Source organism: Thalassophryne amazonica, chromosome 12 (genome assembly GCF_902500255.1).
Source record: "Thalassophryne amazonica chromosome 12, fThaAma1.1, whole genome shotgun sequence".
NCBI classification, from domain to species: domain Eukaryota; kingdom Metazoa; phylum Chordata; class Actinopteri; order Batrachoidiformes; family Batrachoididae; genus Thalassophryne; species Thalassophryne amazonica.
The window spans coordinates 26,282,306-26,307,957 of record NC_047114.1 but is presented as its reverse complement, the minus strand read 5'-3'; the positions used below and the strand labels follow the sequence as shown (position 1 = coordinate 26,307,957).

Sequence of the window (25,652 nt, the reverse complement as noted above, 5' to 3'; positions counted from 1 at the left end):
TTGACTGTTGTTCATGTGGTAAATAAATATGTTTAATTTCCGAGTATTTACGTGAAATGTTTGGTTTTAGAAAACGTTAATGTTTTCTGTTTTGAAAAAAAAATTCTTATGTCGTTACAGTTTGCTCTGACATTGTACTTTTTAATGAATAAAAATAGAAGCCAAGTCAGAAGAAGTTGGTACAGTCAGAGAAATGCTAATTAAAACAAAGTGATTCTTACATTTACTGTGATTTCATTAAATCACAGAATTTTTTTTAGTTTTTTTCTGGTCAACTTAATTTCTTTGTGTACATTCATTCCTTCATTTCTGTAAATGGCGATCCTGTGGTTGAACCATTTCCAGCCCTTACGGTCTGACACACTCTGGCCATTGTGGTCCTTGATGATTCTGAAATCACTTTTCAGCTTTTTCATCTTTTCTCAGCGTTGCTGGAATGTCTGGTGGTGCTCGTGAGCAGCCAAAAACTTGGAGATCTTCTCATTTCGGGTCGGTTCATCCAGCTCAGACCGGCACAGACCTCAGAGTCTGGCAACATCCTGAGGATCCTCTCCCAGGTCCTGAAAGAAAACCACACACACCATCAGGCTTTATTTCCACAAACACACATGGAAACAGACTGTTATGTTGTGGAGCAAACTGCAAATGGAATTTGCACATTGTGTTTTGATCACGTCCTGGAATTTAAAGGCTGTGGTTCTTGTGTGTGTGTGTGTGTGTGTGTGTGTGTGTGTGTGTGTGTGTGTGTGTGTGTGTGTGTGTGTGTGTGTGTGTGTGTGTGTGTGTGTGTGTGTGTGTGTGTGTGTGTATGATTGTTGACCTTTGTCTCCACCTGGTTTGACAGGTTTGTCAGGGACGTCATGTTTTTATTGTAAATCTTTCTCTCTGTGTCTCACTTTGGTTCCTGGGTTTGAGGTGGAGGTTTACCTGAGAGGTTCTTTTGCTTAATTCTTTTTGGACTGTTGTCTGTGTTTTTGTCTCTTCTGTTGTCCACTGATAATCAGGTAAATATTTTCTTTTACTTTCAGATGTCATAAAGTGTATGTTTGTAGTTTGTTTCCTCTGATCGTGGTGGTATTTTGAATTGTTCCTGTGGATATGAGTGTGATGGTGGAAGAGGTTCAACCAGCAGATCACAGGTTGTTATTAACTGAATGAATCAGGCAGTGATGGTGTTTGTTCAGGAAATCAGACATGTAGATGGATATTTTCATACAGGTTTCACTCTCCAATCAGAACACTCGTCTGGTCTCCCTCCATTTGTTCCAGTGAGATGTTGTAGAATGAACCGTGGTGGTTTGCAAGCAGGTTTAAAACTGATATTTTTAAATCTTCATCTGAAGCTCTTCCTGTCTGAGGAGGTAGCTGTTGGTTTTAGGTCTCTCAGACAGTGGGCATGTCCACAGAGTGAAGTAAGATGACAGTTTTTACATTGGCTGTGTTCAGCCCGACATAACACAAGAAAACTTCTCACCAATCACAGTTATATATATATTGCAAATGTTCTGTTTTGACTGTTGGTCACATGGTAAAGAAATATGTATAATTTTTGAGGATTTACATGAAATGTTTGGTTTTAGAAAAAGCTAATGTTTTCTGTTATGAAGAATTTCTGATATGTCGTTACAGTTTTCTCCGGCATTATACTGTTTAATGAATAAAATTACAACCCAAGTCAGAAAGTTAGTACAGTCAGAGAAATGTAAGTTAAAACAAAGTGACTCTTACATTTGCTGTTATTTCACTGCAGACTATCAACCCAAAGTATTTCAAGATACTTGTACAACCCCTGGCAAAAATTTTGGAATCACCGGCCTCGGAGGATGTTCATTCAGTTGTTTAATTTTGTAGAAAAAAGCAGATCACAGACATGACACAAAACTAAAGTCATTTCAAATGGCAACTTTCTGGCTTTAAGAAACACTATAAGAAATCAGGAAAAAAAAATTGTGGCAGTCAGTAACGGTTACTTTTTTAGACCAAGCAGAGGGAAAAAAATATGGAATCACTCAATTCTGAGGAAAAAATTATGGAATCATGAAAAACAAAAGAACGCTCCAACACATCACTAGTATTTTGTTGCACCACCTCTGACTTTTATAACAGCTTGCAGTCTCTGAGGCATGGACTTAATGAGTGACAAACAGTACTCTTCATCAATCTGGCTCCAACTTTCTCTGATTGCTGTTGCCAGATCAGCTTTGCAGGTTGGAGCCTTGTCATGGACCATTTTCTTCAACTTCCACCAAAGATTTTCAGTTGGATTAAGATCCGGACTATTTGCAGGCCATGACATTGACCCTATGTGTCTTTTTGCAAGGAATGTTTTCACAGTTTTTGCTCTATGGCAAGATGCATTATCATCTTGAAAAATGATTTCATCATCCCCAAACATCCTTCCAATTGATGGGATAAGAAAAGTGTCCAAAATATCAACGTAAACTTGTGCATTTATTGATGATGTAATGACAGCCATCTCCCCAATGCCTTTACCTGACATGCAGCCCCATATCATCAATGACTGTGGAAATTTACATGTTCTCTTCAGGCAGTCATCTTTACATACTCAACAAAAATATAAATGCAACACTTTTGGTTTTGCTCTCATTTTGTATGAGATGAACTCAAAGATCTAAAACTTTTTCCACATACACAATATCACCATTTCCCTCAAATATTGTTCACAAACCAGTCAAAATCTGTGATAGTGAGCACTTCTCCTTTGATGAGATAATCCATCCCACCTCACAGGTGTGCCATATCAAGATGCTGATTAGACACCATGATTAGTGCACAGGTGTGCCTTAGACTGTCCACAATAAAAGACCACTCTGAAAGGTGCAGTTTTGTTTTATTGGTGGGGGGATACCAGTCAGTATCTGGTGTGACCACCATTTGCCTCATGCAGTGCAACACATCTCCTTCGCATAGAGTTGATCAGGTTGTCAATTGTGGCCTGTGGAATGTTGGTCCACTCCTCTTCAATGGCTGTGCGAAGTTGCGATGATGAACTGGAATCAGGTCGAGACCCCGATGAGGACGACGAGCATGCAGATTAGATTCCCTGAGACGGTTTCTGACAGTTTGTGAAGAAATTCTTTGGTTATGCAAACCGATTGTTTCACCAGCTGTCCGAGTGGCTGGTCTCAGACGATCTTGGAGGTGAACATGCTGGATGTGGAGGTCCTGGGCTGGTGTGGTTACACGTGGTCTGCGGTTGTGAGGCCGGTTGGATGTACTGCCAAATTCTCTGAAACGTCTTTGGAGACGGCTTATGGTAGAGAAATTGTTGTGAAAGTGTAGGTACACGGACCCACAACAGGGGGCGCTAATGAACGGACAATGGAGGAAGTCAAATCACAAAGCTTTACTGTTGTGAACACGCACAACAAACACAACAGATTACAATTATAGCGGTAAGCCGGATTCCAATGGTGTCGTGTGGGCAGGCTCGACGATAGGAGACGTCTGTCCGAGTCGAACCGGAACCACCCGATTTCCTCTGCCACCGAACCCCGGGAATACTGGAGCCGCCAAGTCCCAAACTCCCAGGTGGCCACTGCGTCCGCTCGTCGGATCCGGTACTGCTGGCAAGGAACAGAAACAGTCAGGTGTGGGTGCGGCCGCACCCAGCAACACACGGGGTGGAAACACCACCTCCACCTCTACTCAAAATAGTACTGTAGGATTGGAATGTGAGTACTTATCCTACTTTGTCCAATACGGTCTTCAGCTGACCTAAGCACAAGTAACACAGTATTAATTCTCAGAATAATACGACTGGCTGAGTTCGTTACCTCCTTAGTAGAGCGATATCTCGGCAATGAGGTGGAGATGCCGTCCTGCTGATATACCTCCCCGGTGATTGATATCAGCTGTCTCCGGTGATGGGTGACAGCTGTCACCCTGGCTGCTCCTGTGAGGCGGCAGCGCCCTCCGATGTCTGGAGCCCGCACTCCAGACAGGGCGCCCTCTGGTGGTGGTGGGCCAGCAGTACCTCCTCTTCAGCGGCCCACACAACAGGACCCCCCCCTCAACGGGCGCCTCCTGGCGCCCGACCAGGCTTGTCCGGGTGGCGGTGGTAGAAGTCGGCCAGGAGGGCCGGGTCCAGGATGAAACTCCTCTTCACCCAGGTGCGTTCTTCGGGACCGTACCCCTCCCAGTCCACCAGATATTGAAAACCCCGGCCCATCCGTCGGACGTCCAGCAGCCGGCGCACAGTCCAAGCCGGCTCGCCGTCGATGATCCGGGCAGGAGGTGGTGCCGGACCCGGAGCGCAGAGGGGTGAGGTGTGATGTGGTTTGATTCTTGAGACATGGAATACTGGATGAATCCGCAGTGAGGCCGGGAGCTTAAGCCTCACTGCGGCGGGATTGATGATCTGGAGGATCTTAAACGGTCCTATGTACCGGTCCTGTAGTTTAGGGGAGGCCACTTGCAGCGGAATGTCTTTGGTGGACAACCACACCTCCTGCCCAGGACGATACGTAGGAGCCGGGGTCCGCCGCCGGTCTGCATGGGTCTTCGCCCTCATCCGGGCCTTCAACAAAGCAGAACGGGCGGCACGCCACACCCGACGGCACTTCCGCAGGTGGGCCTGGACCGAGGGCACACCGACCTCTCCCTCAACCACCGGAAACAATGGGGGTTGATACCCCAAACACACCTCAAAAGGGGAGAGGCCGGTGTCTGATGACACCTGACTGTTGTGGGCGTACTCGATCCAGGCCAGATGAGTACTCCAGGCCGCCGGGTGCGTGGCTGTCACACAACGTAGCGTCTACTCCATCTCCTGATTGGCCCGTTCTGCTTGCCCGTTGGTCTGGGGGTGATACCCGGACGAGAGACTGACCGTGGCCCCCAGTTCCCGGCAGAAGCTCCTCCAGACGTGCGAGGAGAACTGGGGACCACGATCGGAGACAATGTCTGATGGTATCCCATGCAGCCGGACGACGTGGTGGACCAGGAGGTCCGCTGTCTCCTGGGCCGTTGGGAGCTTCGGGAGGGCCACGAAGTGGGCCGCCTTGGAGAATCGGTCCACTATCGTGAGGATGACGGTGTTTCCCTGGGACGGCGGGAGGCCCGTGACAAAATCCAGGCCGATGTGGGACCAGGGGCGATGAGGTACAGGCAGCGGCTGTAGCAAACCCGAGGCCTTGCGGTGGTCGGCTTTGCCCCTGGCGCAGGTGGTACAGGCCTGGATATAATCCCGGACGTCGGTCTCCAGGGACGCCCACCAGAAACGCTGCCGGACAACTGCCACAGTTCTTCGCACTCCAGGATGACAGGAGAGCTTGGAACCGTGACAGAAGTCCAGGACCGCAGCCCTTGCCTCTGGTGGGACGTAAAGTCTGTTCGTCGGCCCGGTTCCGGGGTCCGGGTTTCATGCCAGGGCCTCCCGGACGGTCTTCTCCACGTCCCAGGTGAGGGTGGCCACGATAGTGGACTCCGGGATGATGGGATCCGGGGGATCCGACGACTCCATTCTGACTTCGTCTTCATGTACCCGGGACAAAGCATCCGATCTTTGGTTTTTGGTCCCGGGACGGTAGGTGATCCGGAAGTCAAAACGGCCGAAGAACAGTGACCAGCGGGCTTGCCTGGGATTCAGCCGCTTGGCGGTCCTGATATACTCCAGGTTCCGGTGGTCAGTGAAAACCGTGAATGGCACGGACGTTCCCTCCAACAGATGTCTCCACTCCTCAAGGGCCTCTTTCACCGCAAGGAGTTCTCGATTGCCGACGTCATAGTTCCGTTCGGCCGGGGTCAACCTGTGGGAAAAATAGGCATACGGGTGAAGGACCTTATCGGTCTTCCCGCTCTGGGATAGCACGGCTCCTATCCCTGAGTCCGAGGCGTCCACTTCAACCACTAACTGGCGACTAGGATCGGGCTGCACCAGAACGGGTGCAGACGAGAAGCGCCGTTTCAACTCCTTGAACGCGGCATCGCAACGATCCGACCAGGTGAAGGGAACTTTTGGCGAGGTTAGGGCTGTCAGGGGGCTAACTACCTGACTGTAGCCCTTAATGAACCTCCTGTAGAAATTAGCAAAGCCGAGGAACTGTTGCAGTTTCCTACGGCTTGTGGGTTGGGGCCAGTCTCTCACCGCCGCAACCTTGGCCGGATCAGGAGCGACGGAGTTGGAGGAGATAATGAACCCCAGGAAAGACAAAGAAGTGCGGTGGAACTCACACTTCTCGCCCTTCACAAACAGTCGGTTCTCCAACAACCGCTGTAGGACCTGACGTACATGCCTAACATGGGTCTCAGGGTCCGGAGAAAAGATGAGTATATCGTCCAGATATACGAAGACGAACCGGTGCAGGAAGTCCCGCAAGACATCATTAACCAACGCTTGGAAAGTCGCGGGAGCGTTCGTGAGACCGAACGGCATGACCAGGTACTCAAAGTGACCCAAGGGGGTGTTAAATGCCGTCTTCCACTCGTCTCCCTTCCGGATCCGAACCAGGTGATACGCATTCCTAAGATCAAGCTTGGTGAACATCTTAGCTCCATGCAGGGGCGTGAACACCGAATCTAATAGGGGCAACGGGTATCGGTTGCGAACCGTAATGTCGTTCAGTCCCCTATAATCAATGCATGGACGAAGTCCGCCGTCTTTTTTACCCACAAAAAAGAAACCTGCACCCATCGGGGAGGTGGAATTCCGGATCAACCCGGCAGCTAACGAGTCCCGGATGTAGGTCTCCATTGATTCGCGCTCAGGCCGTGAGAGGTTGTACAGCCTACTGGACGGGAACTCACTGCCCGGAACCAAATCAATGGCACAATCATACGGGGAGTGGGGGGGAAGAGTGAGAGCCAGATCCTTGCTGAACACGTCGACAAGGTCGTGGTACTCCACCGGCACCGTCCCCAGATTGGGCGGGACTCTGACCTCCTCCCTAGCCTGGGAGCCGGGAGGAACCGAGGAACCTAGACACACCCGATGGCAGGTTTCGCTCCACTGCACCACTACCCCGGACGGCCAATCAATCCGGGGATTGTGCTTCAACATCCAGGGAAATCCTAAAATCACATGGGAGGTGGACGGAGTCACAAAAACTCGATCACCTCCCGGTGATTTCCTGACACCACCAGAGTTACAGGTGGTGTCTTATGCGTGATTGGAGGGAGTAGGGAGCCATCTAGTGCTCGAACCTGCACAGGCGAGGTAAGCGCCACCAGAGGGAGCCCTATCTCCCTGGCCCATCTGCTGTCCAACAGATTCCCCTCAGAGCCCGTGTCCACCAGTGCTGGGGCCTTCAGGGTTGATTCCTCATAAAGGATCGTAACTGGGAGTCGTGTAGCAATGTGGGTGTGTCCCACGTGAATGTCTCGGCCCACCCCTAGCCCAGTCTCTAGGGGCGGGCGTTGGTGTTTAACCGCTCGGGGCAGTCTCTTACGTGGTGCTCTATCGAGCCACAAACAAGCTCCATGGGCCCGCCTCCTCTGTGCATCTGGTGCCCTAAATGTTGCCCTACTCGTGTCCATAGCTTCGTCAGCAGGGGGAGCTGTGGCCCCACGGAGCGCAGGGGCCGTGGAGCGTGGGGAAGGTGGAGCGCGGTCGGAACCGGAAGGGAGAGGGACGGCGCGTGCCCGGCCACGCCCTTCGTCTCGTTCCTGCCGACGTTCTTCTAACCGTATGACAAGATCGATGAGCCCATCTAAATCCCGCGGTTCGTCCTTAGCCACCAGGTGCTCCTTAAGAACCAATGACAGTCCGTTTACAAAGGCGGCGCGGAGGGCAGTGCTATTCCAGCCGGACCTCGCAGCCGCGATGCGGAAGTCGACTGCATAGGCAGCTGCGCTCTGACGCCCCGTGTATCATCGACAGTAGCACAGTTGAAGCGGTTTCTCCTCTATTAGGGTGATCGAACACGGTTCTGAACTCCCTCACAAACCCATCATATGTCAGAAGGAGCCATGAATTCTGCTCCCAGAGCGCTGTAGCCCAAGCGCGTGCCTCACCATGAAGCAGATTTATTACATAAGCTACCTTGCTAGCATCGGTCGCGTACATGACTGGACGCTGTGCGAAGACGAGCGAACACAGCATAAGAAAATCTGCGCACGTCTCCACACAGCCTCCGTACGGCTCTGGGGGGCTTATGTAAGCTTCAGGGGAAGGTGGGAGGGGTCGTTGAACGACCAGTGGAACGTCGCTGTTACGCACAGGGTCGACGGGAGGGAGAGCCGCAGCGGCGCCCGGGGGGCGCGCTTCCACTTGTGCGGCGAGACCCTCCACCCTGCGGTTCAGGAGGACGTTCTGCTCGGTCATTAAATCCAACCGAGTCGTGAAAGCGGTGAGGATCCGCTGCAACTCACCGATCACCCCTCCCGAGGACACCTGCGCGCCCTGTTCTTCCATTGGCCGTTCAACAGCCGGTTGACGCCCCTCGGGATCCATGACGCTGGCCGAGATATCCTGTTGTGAAAGTGTAGGTACACGGACCCACAACAGGGGGCGCTAATGAACGGACAATGGAGGAAGTCAAATCACAAAGCTTTACTGTTGTGAACACGCACAACAAACACAACAGATTACAAGTATAGCGGTAAGCCGGATTCCAATGGTGTCGTGTGGGCAGGCTCGACGATAGGAGACATCTGTCCGAGTCGAACCGGAACCACCCGATTTCCTCTGCCACCGAACCCCGGGAATACTGGAGCCGCCAAGTCCCGAACTCCCAGGTGGCCACTGCCTCCGCTCGTCGGATCCGGTACTGCTGGCAAGGAACAGAAACAGTCAGGTGTGGGTGCGGCCGCACCCAGCAACACACGGGGTGGAAACACCACCTCCACCTCTACTCAAAATAGTACTGTAGGATTGGAATGTGAGTACTTATCCTACTTTGTCCAATACGGTCTTCAGCTGACCTAAGCACAAGTAACACAGTATTAATTCTCAGAATAATACGACTGGCTGAGTTCGTTACCTCCTTAGTAGAGCGATATCTCGGCAATGAGGTGGAGATGGCGTCCTGCTGATATACCTCCCCGGTGATTGATATCAGCTGTCTCCGGTGATGGGTGACAGCTGTCACCCTGGCTGCTCCTGTGAGGCGGCAGCGCCCTCCGATGTCTGGAGCCCGCACTCCAGACAGGGCGCCCTCTGGTGGTGGTGGGCCAGCAGTACCTCCTCTTCAGCGGCCCACACAACAGAAATGAACATTCAATACACGAGCAACAGCTCTGGTTGACATTCCTGCTGTCAGCATGCCAATTGCACGCTCCCTCAAATCTTGCGACATCTGTGGCATTGTGCTGTGTGATAAAACTACACCTTTCAGAGTGGCCTTTTATTGTGGGCAGTCTAAGGCACACCTGTGCACTAATCATGGTGTCTAATCAGCATCTTGGTATGGCACACCGGTGATGTGGGATGGATTATCTCAGCAAAGGAGAAGTGCTCACTATCACAGATTTAGACTGGTTTGTGAACAATATTTGAGCGAAATGGTGATATTGTGTATGTGGAAAAAGTTTTGGATCTTTGAGTTCATCTCATACAAAATGGGAGCAAAACCAAAAGTGTTGCGTTTATATTTTTGTTGAGTGTAAATCTCATTGGAACGGCACCAAACAAAAGTTCCAGCATCATCACCTTGCCCAATGCAGATTCGAGATTCATCACTGAATATGACTTTCATCCAGTCATCCACAGTCCACGATTGCTTTTCCTTAGCCCATTGTAACCTTGTGTTTTTCTGTTTCGGTGTTAATGATGGCTTTCGTTTAGCTTTTCTGTATGTAAATCCCATTTGCTTTAGGCGGTTTCTTACAGTTCGGTCACAGACGTTGACTCCAGTTTCCTCCCATTCGTTCCTCATTTGTTTTGTTGTACATTTTTCGATTTTTGAGACATATTGCTTTAAGTTTTCTGTCTTGACGCTTTGATGTCTTCCTTGGTCTACCAGTATGTTTGCCTTTAACAACCTTCTCATGTTGTTTGTATTTGGTCCAGAGTTTAGACACAGACTGTGAACAACCAACATCTTTTGCAACATTGCGTGATGATTTACCCTCTTTTAAGAGTTTGATAATCCTCTCCTTTGTTTCAGTTGACATTTCTCATGTTGGAGCTATGATTCATGTCAGTCCACTTGGTGCAACAGCTCTCCAAGGTGTGATCACTCCTTTTTAGATGCAGACTAACGAGCAGATCTGATTTGATGCAGGTGTCAGTTTTGGGGATGAAAATGTACAGGGTGATTCCATAATTTATTCCTCAGAATTGAGTGATTCCATATTTTTTTCCCTCTGCTTGGTCTAAAAAGTAACCGTTACTGACTGCCACAATTTTTTTTTTCCTGATTTCTTATAGTGTTTCTTAAAGCCAGAAAGTTGCCATTTGAAATAACTTTAGTTTTGTGTCATGTCTGTGATCTGCTTTTTTTCTACAAAATTAAACAACTGAATGAACATCCTCTGAGGCCGGTGATTCCATAATTATTGCCAGGGGTTGTATTATGTTTTCTTGGTCAGCTTCATTTCTTTGTGTCAATCCATTCCTGCATTTCATGCCTACAACACATTCCAAAAAATGTTTGGTTGCTAAAGGATTTACCACATGGTAATCTTGCCATTCTGTGTCACAACACTTTTTTTTTCCATTGAAGATACCAAGCAACAAAACATTTATACATAACTAAAAGCAGCAGAGAAAAGAATGTAAAAACAGAGTGAAAATGCACTCCATAGAAATGATCACAAAACACCAAAAGGCAATAGAACACAATAAAGAGACCTGAATACTGGGGAGAGTGACTAGACCAGAAGAGAATCCTGTCAGACGATGGAGGACCAATAAGGGCAAGGGTACACATGCAGCAGACCCGAGCAGAATGGACCACGTTGACAAGCAGGAACGCACACGCCACACAATCACAAGACTCCATCCCACATACACTCATCCAAGTCACATGACAGAACACAAACATCCAGCCCATGCACACACAATCACAGACATGACAGCTGACAGAGACAACAGGCAGAAAATAATAAATGGACTGCATTTATATAGCGCTTTCCATCTGCATCAGACGCTCAAAGTGCTTTACAATTATGCCTCACATTACCCCGATGTCAGGGTGCTGCCATACAAGACGCTCACCACACTTTCATGATGATCTTCATGATGTGCAAAAGGTGCACCACTGGCATTTCTCAAACTTTTTCTCTGAGGTGTTTTTTTTTTTTTTTTTTTGGTGCATCATTATTATCCTTATAGAGCCCCTGTTCCAACTGTTTGGAATGTGTTATAGGCCTTAAATGCAGGAATGGATGTATATTAAAGTTGTTCACTCAAAACATGAAATATCTTTGGTTCATACTGTCTACAATGACATAGAAGTCAAAGTGAAAGTCAGAATTGCTGTGGGTTTGGAGGCAGTGATCATGTTGTGGCACGTGAAGGTGTTTAGTTTAACAGGATTAACTTGCTGAGCAGCTACTGACGTGTGCGTCTCCTGTTACAAACAAATGCAAACAGCGTTGTTGCTCCGTTGCTGTTCTTGTGCCTGTTGGATGTTGTTTCTTACTGATTTCATATGTTTGTCAGGGACATCAGGTTTTTTAAATCTGTTCCTCACTTTAGGTTACAGGATTTAAGAAAAAAATGTGAATAAACAATCTTCTAATTTTTGTGAAAAAAAAATTCTCATTTAATGACTAAACACTTATCGGACTGTTTTGATAAAGAATATCTGTCTGATATATTGAGCAATTTACATCAGAATCAGAATAAAATTTATTGCAAAGTAAGTTTGCACATACAAGGAATTTGATCTGATGATATTTGTGCATAAACAATAAGAAAAGGAAAGAAAAAACACTTCTGTAAGAAGTGAAAGAGTCAAATAGGCAAAACTATATTCACTGTTAAATGAATATAACATAATGGAATGGGACAGTGTAAAAACAGGTGAGTGGTGGACAGACGTACAGAACCTTCCAGTCTGTACTTTATGGTCCTGAGGGACGGAGGCAGATTAAGTCGGGGACTCTGACATTATTTATGAGTCCAGCTGTGGAAGGAAAGAAGCTGTTTTGTGTGTTAAGGTTTTGGTGCTGATGGACCTCAGCCGTCTGCCAGAAGGCAGGGTGACTAAAAGTCTGTGTCCTGGGTTGGAGGGATTGACCACAATCTTCCTTGCTCGCCTCAGGGTCCTGGAGGCATTCGGAACCTTTAAGGATGGCAGACTGCATCTGTGAACAACATAACAAAAGTTATTAAAAGTCTTTCCTTCTTTGAATAAAGTCAGTGTGATCCTGCACAGTGAGGATTATGCAGGATCAAGTGTTTTGATTCATGTGGTGCTCCGCATATGGAAAAATAAACATGACTGCTGTGTGCACAGACCACCTCCGTGTCCGGCTGTGATCATCAGCCTCAGCTCTGCAGTGCTGATCACAGTCACACTGTAATCACTGAACTCCAAATTCATGGATATTTGAGATATCAGTCATTATTTTATCTGTTATTTTTAACAATTCGCGCCTGGTGGGAATCTGCATGATTCCAGGGGGAAAACAGATTTCCCATCATGTTGATGTAATCCTTATGGTGATGCACTATCACAGCGTTGATAACTCTGGCACCGGTGTACCACCCACATCTGCCCATAAATCTTCCAGGAGGTGCAGTTATGACACCAATTACCTCATTGTTGTATATTTCCAAACCACTGAGTTTAAAAAAAAAAAAAATGTTTCTGCATTTTCCCCTGAAACTTCCTGGATGTACCATGAATGATGCAACCACAACAAATTTTATACATAATCACACTGTAATAACAAAACTAAACAAAACCAATCTGCAGCTGAGATGCAGCAGTGATGAGTTTTATCATGTGACACAGTGGAATGTTGGGAAATCCTGTGTGACAGCATGTTGTGTTTGTGTGAAGGTGTGGACTCTGCGATGGATCAGTGTGAGGACACAGAGGAGGGACCCCAGAAAACTGGTCTGTGTGGGGACCAGGAGATCCAGATCAAAGATCAGAGGTGAGACCAGGATCTGAAACTGTGACTGCTAATCAGGTCAGAGGTCAGCACTCACATCTTTGCACCGTCATTATTCACAATCAGAGCTCTGTGTGTGCGGCTTTGCTGGACTTGAACCCAGCTTTGTGTCCCTGAAGTGATTGTGATTTGTGATTTTTTTTTTCCATATTAACCCATTCCAGATCATTAATAAGTGCCGTATCATATGTGAGTATATACTAAAGTGTAATGGTAAACTGAAACAAAATTAAGGATACTATCTGAGCAAGTGAGACATTAAAACAAGAACTGCTGCCTTACAGGATCAGTGATAAATTTTTAACCCTTCCATTCCCAATACAACATTTTCATTTGAATAGGTTTGGAAACAAATCCACATATCAAGTACTGTATGTGTTCTAAACCCAAACACATCTCATTAGTATCTAATGGAAGAATTTACAGGTGAGTGCTTCCAATGCTGTAGCACACACAAAATATGGTGCACGGTGTCCAATAGGATCTGTACGTGCACCTCGTCGAAATGGTTCTTGCTCTTTTAACCACAGTAAATCAAGTTCAAAATGTAGTCTGGGGTGCATTTGACACCTTCAGGTGTAGCAACAGAATGAGGACTTTGTTTGTCATCTCCTTTTTCCAGCCAAAGTTCTCAGCATTCAGGATCAGCAGGTCACTCAACTCTAAATTTCTCCAAGGCTTTGCTTTGAAATGTGCCCGCTTTACATTTTCACTGAATGCTTGTGTTGTAGGTGACAAAGAGCAGAGTTTGGTCTAAGAAAATGACCTTGTCTGTTTTTCTTAGACCAAACATGCAGCCTTATCTCAGACATAGAATCAGTTTTCTTAAGTCCACAGCAGACAGAAATGAAGGAAGTGGACTGCCTCAGAACATCTTCAAGCTGAGAGTTAATGTTACCAATTGCTGATAATTCATGTCCAGCTCAAAGATTCTTCACAACAGTACCCTTCCCAATTCCATAACAGTACGCAGCGGTGTTTCAACCGGACAAGGCGTGGTCAGGGAGCAGATCTGCAACAATTTAATCATAGTTCTACCCTTGTTTGGTGATTCCATGGACACAGCTATGTTTAGTTCAGCACATCGTCAACCTAAAAAAAATAAATAAATAAAAATAAAAATTCAGCCTCAAAAATATTCAACCTCAAAAAATTCAACCTAAAAAAAAAAAAAAAAATCAACCTCAAAAATCAGAAAAGCAGGGAGAAGCAATCGACCCCTGTCTCAATCATCCAATGTTTACGGAAGTAAATCTGTGACGTTGGATGATTGATTGATCAATTGCTTCTCCCTGCTTTTCTATTTTTTGAGGTTGAATTGTTTGGGGTTGATTTTTTTTTTTTTTTTTTTTTTTTTTAGGCTGAATTTTTTCGAGGTTGATTTTTTTATTTTCTTTTTGGTTGAAGATTTTGAGGCTTAATAATTTGATGCTAAACAAATTCAACCGTAGAAATTCTACTTCAAACTCTGATGTTGATGCTAAAAACATTCAACCTTAAAAATTAAAATTCAAAGTCTGATGGCACAGATTTACTTTGACCCTTATTTGAAATGAGATGAAAAAACAAACAAAAAAAAAAAACAGGAACAGCTGAGCAGGGCAGGCAAAAGAGTTGAATATAAGTGAACCAAACAGGCGGCTGAAGGCTGAAGTAAGGATGGCAACTAGAATTCTGATGAATCAGGTGAGGAGGATCTGAGCCACAGAGAAAACAGATAAACAGATGTCCAGGAAATTAACACCAAAAATGCAAACCATGAAAAGTCATTTCAGAGATAAAAGTGTAGATGTCTGTACCACAATGGAGACTGAAAGATCTGGCACATTCTGAATGTCTGAGGAGTGGTTAAATACTGCAGTGGCTTGATTGGAGATAAGGTTGCAGGTGGGCAGACTCAGGACCTGCAAAGGATCAGATGGGCTGCTGGAGGAGGGAACCCAGAGTTAGTGATGGCAATTTCGAAACCTCATGAACCAATGAACCACTGCAACACAACTGGCTGACAATCGACACACTGCTTCAACGCGTTTGATACAGTTTGAAGGGTGACATCTGCTGGATTGCTTTGAGAATTATCTTGAGCGAGTGCCCTGACAAATGTTTGCATTAATTCATGACTGATGTGGTTTGTTCTTGAAAAATAATAATAATAATAATAATAATAATAAAGTCATATGTATTATTGTGTCTTTGTTAATGTAATAAATAGTCCCTACAGATGCACACATAATGGTTATGAAAGCCTTATTGTAGACGACATGTAGATTTGTGTTATCATTCCTCAAACTATATTTGGATAAAATGTGACGGGAAAAGTGAGAAAGTCGTGCTTCTGCAACTGGTGCTCATGTTGCTGTAATTTGTAAGTTAGAATAGAGGGGATAGGAGACGGTGATTGTACAACTTTCAACAATTTTTATTCAAAAAAAGAATAATTTCAATGGTGCTGGACTTTAATCGGCTCCTCTTCTGCTTCGTTACCTCTCCAGCTTTGGAGAAGACCCGCTCGCAAGGCACTGATGTTGCTGCATCGACAAATATTTTTTTGCCATTCTCTGTAAATTGGGATAGACTGCGACTTGTGTCCCCCAGTATTTGAGCCGGTCTTCTCCTCTGGAGGTGGGCATATGTTGGGTCAAACTTTTGTAGTAAAGTCCTGAAGGCTTTGCTCTCCACTATTTTGAATGGTTGTGCAACTTCCACAACATAGCCCACCAGTGCCTCCTCCAAATCAGCTTGTCTGCCTTTAATGGAAATACAGTCTGACATGCTGAGCTATTTTTGTTTATGAGTATGTTTTAATCTTAGATAAAGAATAAAATACAGGTTACATGGCCTGATTCCTGCTCCAGGAGCAGCAACAGAAGCAGCAGCCATTGATGTCTCGGGATGTTTGGACCTCAGGTGTCGCAGCATTGAAGACGTCTTGTTACTGTACCTCAACTCTTGAGCACAAATCAAGCACTTGACCTTTTTGGGGCTTATTAGATCAAAGTGCTCCCAAGCAATTGATCGTGCTCTTCTTGGAATTGGCTCCTCCATGTCCCTTCCTCACCACTACTCACTCTCACACACACACACACACACACACACCTTTCTCACACCTTTCACTTCAACAAAATCACAGCTCTTCAGTCGTTCAGCTCAGTCTCTGATCTACCTATAATATATAGTCGAACTTATAACCTGTGTTGATGTACTGTGTGAATAAATGTTGTATATGAATGGATGCCTGTTGTGTGTGGTGTGTGTGTGTCTATGTTAGATCGTATGTGTATGTAGCTAACTATACTAAATGAACTATAAACTAGATCTAAATATAAACTAATGCTTTCCTTGGCTCCGATGAACATGGTAATTGGTAATAACGGTGTCGCTAACAATCTCCTCCTCTCAAAAACCCACGGTTTGAGCTGCGATTCACATCGCATTTAAATACTTGGCGGGTCGTATTAAAACGCCCAGATTATTCAAATTTTCCGCGAAGCTCGACACGTGGTGTGACGTAACGAGGCCTCGCTCGCAGTGGTCACGTGATGGGGGCGTGCTCGAAACGCTGCTCACTGACACTTCTGGTTCAAAAAGCTCGATGCTGTGTTGAGCAGACTGGCTCGAGCTTAACATCACTACGAATTGGTGCTTTGTTGATTCAGTGTTTAATTTCGCTTAATCTTAATTGTTCCCCAATAAAACCCCAAAGAGCATTTGTCTGTGAGTAACATTTACCTTTTTATGTTAATCTGACCTGTTAAGGTCTTCTGAAACAATTGATAGATGTATTTTATAACTTAAAAATGGGACCGATGCTAACACATTAGCATTTCTATGGCGTTTTCAATGTTGAAGTTAGCATTAAGCCGTTGCATCTGTCAGCACATTTGTTTTCTGTATAATAATTCATGGCTCAGCGTTTGTTGTCGTAAAAAAGTCAAATGTATTACAGATTGTAATATTGTATTCATTTATTTTATTTATATATCAATAATAATAATAATAGCAACAACAACAATAATAGTAATAATAACTAATACTGCCACAATACAGTTTTAGAGAAACTGGCAAAAAGAATCTGATAACAATGAACATAAATAAACATAGAAATAACTGTTTCCTGTGAACACCTAGTGACTCTTAAACCTCCACTTCATCCCTGTTTTATTTAAGTTTAATGACAATTTGTTTTGGTCAAACCACATCATAAAAATATCTTATTAAATATAACATATTACAATTTCATCAGGCCTTTAAAATACTTTTGTGGACTCCTGCTGCAATATGTTGTCAGTGGTTGAGATAGTTGTTGTAGGCATCTAAAAATGCTCATAATCAGGTGAAACCTGATGGTAATCTCTTTGTGGCGTGTCGGTGATGTATGTATGTGCAAAATAAAACAAAACACTACTCCAGGTATGAGAATATAACATCATAACTTTGTTACAAGGTCAAACGTTGATGTTGTGTGATAAAGGCCTTTTAATAATATCTCACTTAAAGAAATAATGGCAAAACTCACATGTAAAAAAACAAAACAAAACGATAAATCGAAAAAATAATCGACCCTTGAACTGATTAGTAAATAAAGTAAATAAATAAAGTATATAAAGAAATAATCGTTAGTTGCAGCCCAAGTGTTTAGGCTGAAATAAAATATGTCTTTCCTAAAAATCAAAGTCCGGATTTCAAAAAAGAAGAGAAAAAAGGACAGGGAAAGAAAACTAAATGAGGGAAAGCAGCTGCTAACCAAATTCTTTGAAAAGAGATGTGAGCTTGAAAGCTAGCTATATTGAGTTTGGGGGTCTGGGGGACCAAATTGCACCATTTTTGAGAAAAAATGGTGCATTTTGGTGCATTCCTGTGCATTTTAACAGACGGGAATGCACCAAATTGCACCATTTACTAGAACATGGTGCAGTTTGGTCCCCCAGACCCCCAAACTCAATATTGCTCCCCGAGCTTTAAAAAGGGTTCTGACTCCCCCTGGTGTGATCTAAGGTATACATGATTTAGACCTGGTTTGACTACGCATTAGAAATTTGGTGTTAATAAAAAAGAACATAACAGTGTGTGTGTGTGTGGGGGGGGGGGGGGGGTCTTCAATATGGCTTGTACCTAGGGCCCAGAATTTGGTGCTATGCCCCTGTCTGCGTGCGCAACATTCAGTGCGTGTGGGAGAGAAAAAAAGCTTGAGTATCGATCTTTTTACACGAGGATTGTTCAATATCAATACTGGCGTTGGTATAGATATTATCAATATTAGGATCGATCCGCCCACCTTCATCAGAATTAAGCAGTGTGGGGTTAGGGTTAGGGTCTGGTTAGTACTTGAATGGGAGACCTCTTCAGAACACCAGCAGCTGTGTGTGTGTTTTTCCAGGTAACACCGGAGTTGCATCAGGAAGGGCATGTGCTATGGTGACCCCGAAAAAAAAACAAAAACAAAAAAAAACGGGAGCAGCCGAATATACAACGACAACAGCAGACGTTTTCTTGAGAAATGTCAGGGGATGAATACATGAACATTTCCAAGTCACTGAATATTTCTTAGATTTTATTTTTATTAGGGGAGGTGATGGTCATGTGGTTAAGGTGTTGAGCTTGAGTCCAGAAGATCATGGGTTCAAATCCCCACCTTACTGGAAAATGACTAAGGGCCCTTGGGCAAGGCCTTTAATCCCCTATTGCTCCCAGTGTGTAGTGAGCGCCCTGTATGGCAGCACCCTGACATTGGGGTGAATGTGAGGCATAATTGTCAAGCGCTTTGAGCATCTGATGCAGATGGAAAAGTGCTATATAAATGCAGTTCATTTACCATTTTATTTTCATCAATCATTCAGAAATACAAACACTGTGGTACTTTATAGTAAATCTGTGTCAGGTAGGCAGTTCTCAAAACTAAATGTCCATGCTGGAAGGAGACAAGTGAGGGAAGCCACAAAGACACAACTCTGGAAGAACTTTTGGCTTCTGTGGGTGTTGAATGAAGAAACTGAGAATAGTGCAACATTTTTATTTTCATCTTCATTTTCCATATAATCCCATTTTTTTTTTTCTGATTTGTGGTTGTTTTCTGTTGTGTTTCTGAAATTACAGAATTGCTATAAAGAACAGTGTTAACATTTTATTGTTTTTTTAAAACTTTGGAGAGTTAATGTAAATACTACACTCTTATGACCAACGAAAGCTTCCAGTAGAGACCGTGTACAGTGTCTGTTAGAAATAGTCCACATCAAGACTGGGCCTGTTCAGTCATCTCCATGTCCACCGTCCTGTCCAGGAGTCGATCAAAAGACACCAAGAGATAATCACAGCAGCTTGAGAACATAAACAGCTCATAATGTTTAACGTTCACACCAAATGAAGCAGATTGGAACACCACCACACAGTAACCAGAAATATGATTTAATAAACCTCCAAACCAAGGTTAGCCTGTTAGCGTCCTGGTTCAGACTAGAAGAGAGGGGTGTGTCCAGGCTTCTGTTGTCACACACAGAATCACCCACGATCCTCTCCTTTATTCATTAATGAGTTCATTGTGATGGAGCCACAGTCAACGCTGATTTCATCTCACACTGTTCAGTCAAATGTCTCTTGGACAGTGGATGGACAGTCTTCTCAAGAAGACATCAAGTGCTGCAAAGTCACAGCTTTGAAGGAACTTCACAGGGCTCAGAGAAATTTAGAGCATGATGATGCCAGACATCAGGGGCAGGAGGTCTTCCATCCAAGTCCCAACCCTCCACACCCCCACGTTGTCAGGGAGAAGCTCCAGCATTTAGACTTTTCTAAATACCAATGGAAGCCATTTGCTGTGACTTTGACTTTACATTTTATCTGAAAATTACTAAATTAGGCCTTGTCCACACAGAAACGGGTACAATCTTTGTTATTTTCATGAAGCGATCCATAATGAAGAGATGTTAAAGTGAAGCAGTGGGGTTGAGTATTTTTAAAACAAACCGTGCTGTGTCTTGGTCCACTGGCTGCTCTCCACCTCACAGAGAAAGTGAAAGGACGTGCACTTTAACTGAAACAACTTTAACTATTCAAAAAAATGCCTTAATTCAGAATCGACCAGAGTTTTGATCTGTTTGTCAACAGAGGACCCAGCAGATTTATCTATGTGACTTTTGCAGAAATGATGCACTCCACAGACCAGTTTTTCACAGGATGTATGCATGTGCACGTGCAGCCCGCTCACTGACTGAGGATTTTGCTGACATCTGGCAATTATGGTCCAGGAAAGCTCCAAAAATATAATAATAGTAATAATTTCCTGTGAAAACAGAACACAAACCCCCTAAATATGAAAATCTGCATGATGGTGCAGCTCTGTTGCTCCACGACTGCAGGAAAACACTGTTTCTGAAGACATTGATTATAATTTTACACGTCTTCACAAAGCTCTGCATATATATATATATATATACTCAACAAAAATATAAACGCAACACTTTTGGTTTTGCTCCCATTTTGTATGAGATGAACTCACAGATCTAAAACTTTTTCCACATACACAATATCACCATTTCCCTCAAATATTGTTCACAAACCAGTCTAAATCTGTGATAGTGAGCACTTCTCCTTTGCTGAGATAATCCATCCCACCTCACAGGTGTGCCATACCAAGATGCTGATTAGACACCATGATTAGTGCACAGGTGTGCCTTAGACTGTCCACAATAAAAGGCCACTCTGAAAGGTGCAGTTTTGTTTTATTGGGGGGGGATACCAGTCAGTATCTGGTGTGACCACCATTTGCCTCATGCAGTGCAACACATCTCCTTCGCATCATCCGTGAAGAGAACACCTCTCCAACGTGCCAAACGGCAGCGAATGTGAGCATTTGCCCACTCAAGTCGGTTACGACGACGAACTGGAGTCAGGTCGAGACCCCGATGTGGACGACGAGCATGCAGATGAGCTTCCCTGAGACAGTTTCTGACAGTTTGTGCAGAAATTCTTTGGTTATGCAAACCGATTGTTCCAGCAGCTGTCCGAGTGGCTGGTCTCAGACGATCTTGGAGGTGAACATGCTGGATGTGGAGGTCCTGGGCTGGTGTGGTTACACGTGGTCTGCGGTTATGAGGCTGGTTGGATGTACTGCCAAATTCTCTGAAACGACTTTGGAGACAGCTTATGGTAGAGAAATGAACATTCAATACACGAGCAACAGCTCTGGTTGACATTCCTGCAGTCAGCATGCCAATTGCACACTCCCTCAAATCTTGCGACATCTGTGGCATTGTGCTGTGTGATAAAACTGCACCTTTCAGAGTGGCCTTTTATTGTGGACAGTCTAAGGCACACCTGTGCACTAATCATGGTGTCTAATCAGCATCTTGGTATGGCACACCTGTGAGGTGGGGTGGATTATCTCAGCAAAGGAGAAGTGCTCACTATCACAGATTTAGACTGGTTTGTGAACAATATTTGAGGGAAATGGTGATATTGTGTATGTGGAAGAAGTTGTAGATCTTTGAGTTCATCTCATACAAAATGGGAGCAAAACCAAAAGTGTTGCGTTTATATTTTTGTTGAGTGTATATATATTTTACTCCTAGCTTGGGAGGAAATGAGACATCAGACTTCAACAGGAATCAAAGCACTAAACAAAATGAACTATAATCATAAATATAAATGCCAATAATTAAAAGTACACAACATCAATACACAAAAATCCCAAATTAAGGAGCTAATGAAAAAATGGTGTGAGTTTGGGTTTGACTCCTCAAGTGTTAAGTTTAACAGGTGTAACTTATACTCCAGTCTTTCACTGGTTATTTATAACTAATTAAATATCAAGTGCAAAACAGTAATTAGTACTCTGAGTACGTATTTTTTTGGCAAAATGTCGCACCAGATAAGTCACAGGACCTCCCAAATTAGAAAGAAAACCATGACTAATGGGCCTTTCACACTGAATCCGTCAGATGCGTCAAAAATCGGTCTAAAAAGCATTATTTTCAATGAGACGCCTTGCGTTTTAGATGTGTCAGATGCGTCAAAAGCCGAGCTAAACCGACGCATGTAACGGGAGCGCGCATTGCTGCTTGTCAGCAGGCTGACGGAGTCAAAGTTCAAGCCAATCCAACTTCCGACCTGCTGAGCTGTGACGTACCTTTGCGTTGTCCAATAGGAACAACACGTCGGGCCAAAACACGAAAGACGGGTGGCAGAAACTGCATTGGCCGCCATCTTGGAAGGGGCGTCCTACCTATGGCAGCCAAGCCAAACCACTCATCTGTACAAAATGGATCGGTGGAAACCACTGATCCGTGCAAAACAGAAACGTGTCACAGGACTGCTCATTTATGGAGCAGTTTTCTGAAGAAAAATCCTTCTAAATGTTTTTTGTTGTTACCTCATTATTTCTGATTACTGTTAAAAACAGTTTAGAACAGTTGTAATTAAAATAGCTAAATAAATCAATAAATGGTTCTTCAGAAACCTTTTGTCTGTAAATTAAAACCACCTGTTATTTCAGATTATTTCATTGCTTGTTTAACATAAGGAACCTCAGACATTTATTTTTAGACAAAATAACATGGAAATTTGTACATTTTTAAAAAATTCTGGTAGATTATATCTCATTTTAAACAGAAAAACAGACACTGTAAATAAATACTAATGTTTATTATAAATGCAAATAATAATAATAATATAACAATGACTGCAGTGTGATTGTAAAGTAGGATTTCTGTGACAAACCTCATGATGACTATATATATATATATATGTGTGTCATTTCAACTTGTAATTTCGCCAAAATATGTAATTGCCTTTAATGTTATCAGGACAGAGTCATTTCTAAACTATGAATTTGAGCACAATAAGTGGAGAGCTTCTACCTGTGCAAATGTCTTGACTTTGAGGACATTTTTAATGATCCGTTCATTTATTGTTAAAATATAAAATGAAACAGCTTTTTTTTTTTTTTTTTTAAATAGTTGCTGTTCAAAGAGCCTTTATTTAGAAGCAGGTGATGTTCTGCTGGATTCTCTGGACCAGATGAAGGTCTCTTCTGCAGCTTTGAACTCTGGTGGTTTTGCTGAAAAGCAGAGATGTTTTCTTTCGACTGGACTTCGTGGTGTTCAGCTCATCAATGGAAGTTTGGTTGTCTGCACAGCAAATGTTCCTGATTGGGACAAATAAAAATATTTCTTTAAATATAAAGAAACACTAAACAGTTCATATATATAAAAAAAGGGGGAAAAAAACCGGGGGAAAAAAAAACAATGGAAAAAAACGCCCGAAAAAATAAGTTATTTAAAGTTGAGCTTTTGTGGTGTCTGAAAAAAGCTGTAGCTTTATTTAGTAAAAATAAAAAGACTGAACCATTTAGAAATTAAAGTGTTCCCTCAGATCAACTGTGCTAAAAGGCTACGCTAAAGTTAGCCGATCATTAAACCTTCAAAGCAGTTAAGTAAACGCCACGTTTTATTTTTACATTATTCTCACCGCGATAAAGCTGCAGAACTAAACTCCGTTGGGCAAACTGGGACTTCGCATATATCCAAAAAGTGGAAGATTTTGGACTGAGTGGGTCTGCTCCATCACCCCGGCTGCCTGCCTCGGTCTGCCCAGTGATGATGCCTGAAGGCCGGCTTCTCCGTGCGGTTTGGTCCGCTGTCGCGGTTCGATCGTCGGTCCTCCTCGTCCATCCTCCTCCTCGGTCGGCGTCACTCCGAAAAGTAGCTGGAAAAAAAAGCTTCTCCCAGCAGGGTGATGGGAGAATCGTTCTACTGCTGTTTTTTAAAGTTTTTTTTTGTGGTTCAGGCGACCCAAATTCAAGATGGCGATCGCTGAACTTTTTCAGATTGTGGAAACAGCCAGAGTGTGACGTGGCAATCTCCGCCCCCCATTTTTTTTTTTGCCGCTTCCAAAGCGACGCGTCTGACATCATCCGACGGATTCGACGGATCCCGAACCGTTGACGCATTGGCCTGACGGATTCAGTGTGAAAGGCCCTTTATACTCCAGGAAAATACAGTAGTTTTTGAGAAGAGTACTTTCAACAAAAGTACTTTTTAGCACTCCAAGTTTTAGTTGTAAATGAGTATTATTTCATCAATGTAACAGTACTTGTACTTAAGTTTGCAGTACTCTTTCTACCACTGCTCAGAGCTTCGTGTGTGTTCCAGACCACAGCAGGACACAGCGCCCTCTGCTGGACCTGAACCTGAACCCAGCTTGGTGTCTCTGAAGAGTGACGCTTCTATAGGACATCCCATGAATTTCAAAGGACAACGAGCGTCTGCTGGACAGAAGTGAGCTCTTACTGACACTAAAATCTGACTGTGTTCATGTTTTCAACATTATTCATCCTCTGAATTTTAACATAAATAGTTTTCTTTAATTATATGTAAAACACACACACACACACACACACTGGTCCATGAAGCTTGACTGTGCAATAAACAAACACAGGAATCTGTGCACACTGTTGTGTTTTGCCCCTTGGCTCTAAGTGTATGTTGATCTTTGTTATGATGATCACACCGTAACTATTTCAGGTCTGTTTATTCCGCCATGTTCGATCTCATCACGTGCATAAATCTCATGGTGTTTCAGATACATTGCATACAGAGGTAGTGAGGTTGCCGTAGGGCGCCATCTACTGTCTGGGTGTTACATCTCCCTCCTAAAAAAGAAGAAAAAAAAAAATCTCCAGACAGATATGCTCTGATAAATTTTGTGCTTTGCATGCTGGGACAAAATATTATATAAATGCACTGTATATGGGTAATACATGACCTGGTAAATTTAACACTTAATTGGTTTGAGAACAAACTAAACAGTACTCATCTCAGTAAGTGCACAGTAAATATTAATATGTAAACTTCTCACTTAGCTGTATCTTATGTTACTTCAGTTTCAGAACTTTTTTTTTTATTATTTCAGGCATAACATTTTCATGTAACTAATATGGTAACGTGCCTGTTTGTAAAATAATGTAAACAACTCAACATTCACAGATCAAGTATTTCTCGAGGCTTGATGACACGGCCTGATCTGATGGTGTAACCAGGCTGCTCTTGTGGCTGGTCACTTGGAGCTAAGATAGGTTCAGTGCTTGTTGACTCTGGCACTGGTTGGTCTGCAGTCTCGGTGGTTTCCCGAAGGTGCCGTCTGTTGCGCCGAAAAGTCTGTCCTTCTTCCGTTTTGATGTGGTAGCTCCTGTCAGTATGCGATGGTTGTGTCACTGTAGCAGGTTTCCACGATCCATCCTCTTGGCGGAAGTGAATGTGTGCACCTGCTGGTAGAGGTGGGAGGGCTTTAGCTGACCTGTTGTAGTACAGCTGCTGCCGGCGTTGGCAGGTTTCTCTCTGCTGCTTCACGATGCGTTGAGGGGTGACTTTTGGCTGTAGTTGTGCAGCTGTTGTGGGAAGGATAGAGCGCAATCTGCGGCTCATCAACAGCTGTGCTGGAGACTTCAGGTTGTCCACAGGAGTGTTTCGATACTCCAACAATTCAATGTAAGGGTCTTTGCCGTCTGCCTGGGCTTTGTCCAGGATGCGTTTGGCTGTTTGTACTGTCTTTTCAGCAAGGCCATTACTTTGTGGGTATCTCGGGCTTGTGGTGATGTGTGAGAAGTCCCACACTTCTGCAAAATGCTGAAA

At 44.1% G+C, this 25,652-nt stretch overlaps 1 protein-coding gene across 6 annotated transcripts in view; it reads left to right on the top strand.

Annotated features, from left to right (window-relative positions):
• The window catches only part of LOC117522635 (NACHT, LRR and PYD domains-containing protein 3-like), a 173,336-nt gene that overhangs the window by 113,121 nt on the left and 34,563 nt on the right, over nt 1-25,652 (top strand). For 4 of the 6 annotated variants that reach the window (XM_034184085.1, XM_034184082.1, XM_034184081.1 and 1 more), the window contains one exon: nt 24,174-24,299. The exons of 1 other annotated variant lie outside the window; for it this stretch is intronic. In XM_034184085.1, the coding sequence (XP_034039976.1) occupies nt 24,174-24,299 (126 nt within the window). Of the gene's footprint in view, nt 1-855; nt 1,005-12,914; nt 13,012-24,173; nt 24,300-25,652 lie in introns of those variants that run through there. One more of the 6 variants, XM_034184084.1, reaches the window with a different exon arrangement.